Source organism: Octopus bimaculoides, chromosome 4 (assembly GCF_001194135.2).
Source record: "Octopus bimaculoides isolate UCB-OBI-ISO-001 chromosome 4, ASM119413v2, whole genome shotgun sequence".
NCBI classification, from domain to species: domain Eukaryota; kingdom Metazoa; phylum Mollusca; class Cephalopoda; order Octopoda; family Octopodidae; genus Octopus; species Octopus bimaculoides.
In genome coordinates, this window is record NC_068984.1 from 11,323,728 (window position 1) to 11,327,921 (window position 4,194).

A 4,194-nucleotide genomic window follows, 5' to 3' on the forward strand; every position below is an offset into this window, starting at 1 on the left:
CAGTCATCGAATTTGGTTCAGTTTCGAATTCACTTGCCCCAACAGGTCTTCGCAAGCCGAGTTTAGTGTCCAATGAAGGAAGGTTGGCATGGGTGCCAATCATCGAATTTGGTTCGATTTCGATTTTGATTTCACTTGCCTCAACAGGTCTTCGCAAGCACGGTTTTGTGTCCAAAGAAGGAAAGGTACACATAAGTGGGCTGGCTACACCACTGGTAAAGGCCATGGATTATGGTCTCACTTGGCTTGCCAGGTCTTCTCACGCACAGCATATTTCCAAAGGTCTCGGTCACTAGTCATTGCCTCAGTGAGGCCTAATGTTCAAAGGTCGTACTTCACCACCTCATCCCAGGTCTTCCTGGGTCTACCTCTTCCACAGGTACCCCTCAACCATTTGGCTGTGGCACTTTTTCACACAGCTATCCTCTTCCATTCTCGCCAAATGACAGAAAATGCTACATACAAGAAAAGAAGAGGTTATACATCATTACCAAGTAGGAGGCCTTTCACTACCACCACAATGACTCAAGAACAGACAGACACCTTTCTCACCTCTCAAATTGCAGTTGAATTTTTACAATTTGTGTGTTCAGTACAAAAATCTTTACTGAAAAATTTCCTTTTTGTCAAGATGGCTCTGTGAGAAATACTTATACTGATAAAAGTATCACATTTACCATTTACTTTGCTTCCAACTTCACATCATCAGTAGCAGTATTTTCCACCTGCTTTTCCTTGCTGGTATGGGTTGGATGGCTTTTTTCCTGAGGCTGAGTTGGATGGCTGAGTGACTTTCTAACCACTAACTCTTTTTGATGCCTCATGCAACATACAGAGACACAGTGTGCCTATCCTAAACCCAGGACACACACACACACAATATAATGCTTCTAACTCTTCACTACACACATAAAAAAAGAGTTCTCTCAGATTCTGCTTCTTCATTCCATATGTCTCACTACTTGTTTCAACACCATACTTGTTTAATCACCTCAGCCTCAATGTGACTAAATCTCATAAATTCCTTGCATTCCTCAAATCTTCTGTTACCTTCGATTGCTCTGTTATCCTCAAACCTCCCGCTAACCTCATTATCTTCAAACTTTCAAATCTTTGCTCATTGGTATTTTTTAGCAAAGTGCATTCTGATCCCCAGTCTTAGGATAACCTCTTTACAAGTCTCAGAGTTACTGAAAATTATCTCGAGCACTGTCATTCTTCTTTTGATTAAGCCTAGCCACAGTCAAATGACTAAAAAAAATAAAAGAATAATCTAGAGCTAGATTTTGGCAGTACCAAAATCTTTGATTCTTCTCTCACTACAATAAAAAACACTTGGCAGTGCATTTTATTCCCAAGACCAACAACTATATTTAATTTACACACTAACCTTGAGCCAAAGAAGGAGTTTTCACAGGCTTACTCCATCTGCTAGAAATTGCAGCTAAATCTTGCCCAAATCCTACCCAGCTAGATGTAGATTGGTTTGTTAGGGTAGGGTGAGAGAAAGGTTTTACCATATAGTATTATTCTAAAAATTAACAATCACTTCATTGAAACCTTGAAGCCACAATTCAAAACAATGTGAATAAATATGCATTATGCTTGACACACGAGGTAATGTAGTTTTGTATACCCATAAAGACGGTATAGGTACAACTTTTGATGAGGGTTAACTTGATGTTAAATAATAACATACTAACCTTTTGGAAAATGCTTTTTTTTACTAAATACACATTCAAAATGGCTGCCATGGAGTTTTCTTTTAAGCCAAGTGCACTTCTAGAAAAACAATCTGGAACAATTTGGTCGTCAGTAAGAACACTTCTCAGGTTTTCAGGATTTAAGTATGTTGAACATTTAAGCCTCTTGCATTCCTTTTGTTTAGCAAGTGCAATGCCATAAACAGACTCCATGATAGCTCTTGTATGAATTATCCTTTGTCCATTGTGAGGAATATTTTTTGAACTGATTTTTGTTACATCCAGGATATTTCGTACCCATTGATATAATGTATCATTTTTAAAATGTGTTAAAGTTTTTATATCCCTCAGATAATCTTCAAATTCCTTGTTGTTAAGGCTTGATGAAGTTACTACATAGGAACCTTCCATATTAGAATGGTTTTTAAGCTCATTTTGTAGTTTCCCAGAAATATCTAAAATTATCCAGGTCATATCTTTGATATGAAGAAAGGAATCAATATTTTGTATTTCGCCAACATATATTATTCCAGAGGAGAAGCTTTCACGAAGAAACCTTATTTCATCTAATGCATTCTTAGAAAATGCTCTTTTCATTGAAAAACAGATACCATCACTTTTTGCTTTTGCCTCTAACATGTTAGCCATTTCAATTCCATATTCATTATCAGAGTAGACAATTCCAGGAGAAACCCATTTCAATCTCTTTAAAAGCATTATTGCAGCCTAGAAACAAAAGAAATAAAGATTAAAATGGTTCTTAAGACTTTCAGGTTAAAATTAATGTCAGTTTTGATTTTGATTAACATTGTCTAAAGCAAAATTCCATCAAATAAACAAAGTTTTGGCACAAGTCATGAATATCTAACAAACGCAAGTAATTCTTGTACAAAGAATTTGAGCTCATGGTATTCTGTATTGCTTGAATGAAATAAATATAACAATGTACTTTGGAATGGATGTTGGGGTACCCAGCACAATTAGAAATAAAACCTGTCTCTTAGTGAGAAATCAACATACCAGACTAGAGATCGCACAACTGATGAGTACCTCCTTTACGTTGACAAATACAAAGTAAACTTGTTTATTCTTAACTAAGAATTTCTCAAGAAATTGGCTGGTTAGAAATATGGTATGGTACCTCAGCATCTTGATATAAACTTATGGTTGAGTAATAAAGAAGTTTACTTCATAATCATTAGGTCCCAGGTTCAGTTCCACTATGTAATACCCTGAGCTAGTGTCTGTTGGATAGACAGACACTATGTGGAAGTCTAACAGACTGACTGTACATGTAATTTGAAAGTCCATCCTCATCACATTTTAGCATCACAGTGGTTCACCTTGTGAATGATATTAACAATGCATGTGTCTTTGATCATTAATTTAAAAAAGAAGTTGGTTGGCTAATTGAATGCTCGTTGTTGAAACCAAGAGAGGATCCATCATTAACTCAAAATACATGTTATCTAGACTAACACTATCCTCATTCAAATTCTCTCTAACTCAGGCTACCACTGAATCTGGCCAGTTTGAACATAAAACAGGTGGAATATTTTGGCTGGATATGGCCAGTTTAAACCAAACCTTAATGCCTTGGGGGAGGGGGGTAAAAAAACACATTTACATAATGTAGTCCTGGGTTCCCTGTGCCTAGGGAGAAAGATGGATTAGCGAGGGTTCAAATGTCTTTAATTATAGGCTTGCTTGATCAGTGCTGACCTGGACTCAACAGCAACAACAACCTGATTGAACAAGTTAAACTTGCAAAGGGTTTTAAAACATTTTGCTTATTTGCACAAGATGATACTTTATAGAATAGCTTCTTTTTCTGATATCCCCTGAAAATTATAAAATAAATTATAATTACCTTAACTTGAGTTTCCATGGGTAAAGCAAAAGATATAAAATTCTTATAAGACGGAAATGCCATCTGTTCAAATAAAGGGCTAATTACTGGTAATGAAATATATTTGGTTGTTTCAAGTAGAGATTCAGTCACAGAATAGTCGCCAAGGGAAATAATTGCTGTGGGAATAAAACACAAAATTCACTCTTTAAACTGAACGTGATTATTTTATTTATCCTTTTTTTGTTTTTATTATTAGATTTTAGGGGCTAATGCAGTTTCGCACCTTTCCTTGAAAAATGCATTTTATTTTTTTAAAATTTTTCGGATTCCTATGTTTTAGATGTCGGAAATTAAGAATATGCAAAGAAAAATACTGGTACTTAATTTATTGACCCCAAAAGGACGAAAGGCAAAGTTGACTTCATTCATAAAATATATTTGTCAACTAAATGTGGCAGTCCTATAGTGGACGATGTTACTGTTGTTTTTAGCCCCAGGAAGGCACTCATATCTAGCTATTTCTTTATGCACCTATCTTATTGAATTTAAAACTTTCAAAACATGGTTTCTTGCATATCCAGAATCTCCATCATCTAAAACATAGGGAAAAAAAGTCTCAAAAAGGTTCAAAAGTTAAAG

General features: G+C 35.6%; 1 protein-coding gene across 1 annotated transcript in view; it reads right to left on the reverse strand.

The window, feature by feature from the left end:
* Positions 1 to 4,194, reverse strand: part of LOC106872190 (uncharacterized) — a 28,279-nt gene that overhangs the window by 11,494 nt on the left and 12,591 nt on the right. Inside the window, exons 3-4 of the mRNA XM_014919089.2 lie at positions 3,574 to 3,731; positions 1,704 to 2,429 (exon numbers count right to left, since the gene is read on the reverse strand). Coding sequence (XP_014774575.1) covers positions 1,704 to 2,429; positions 3,574 to 3,731 — 884 coding nt within the window. The remainder of the gene's footprint in view (positions 1 to 1,703; positions 2,430 to 3,573; positions 3,732 to 4,194) is intronic.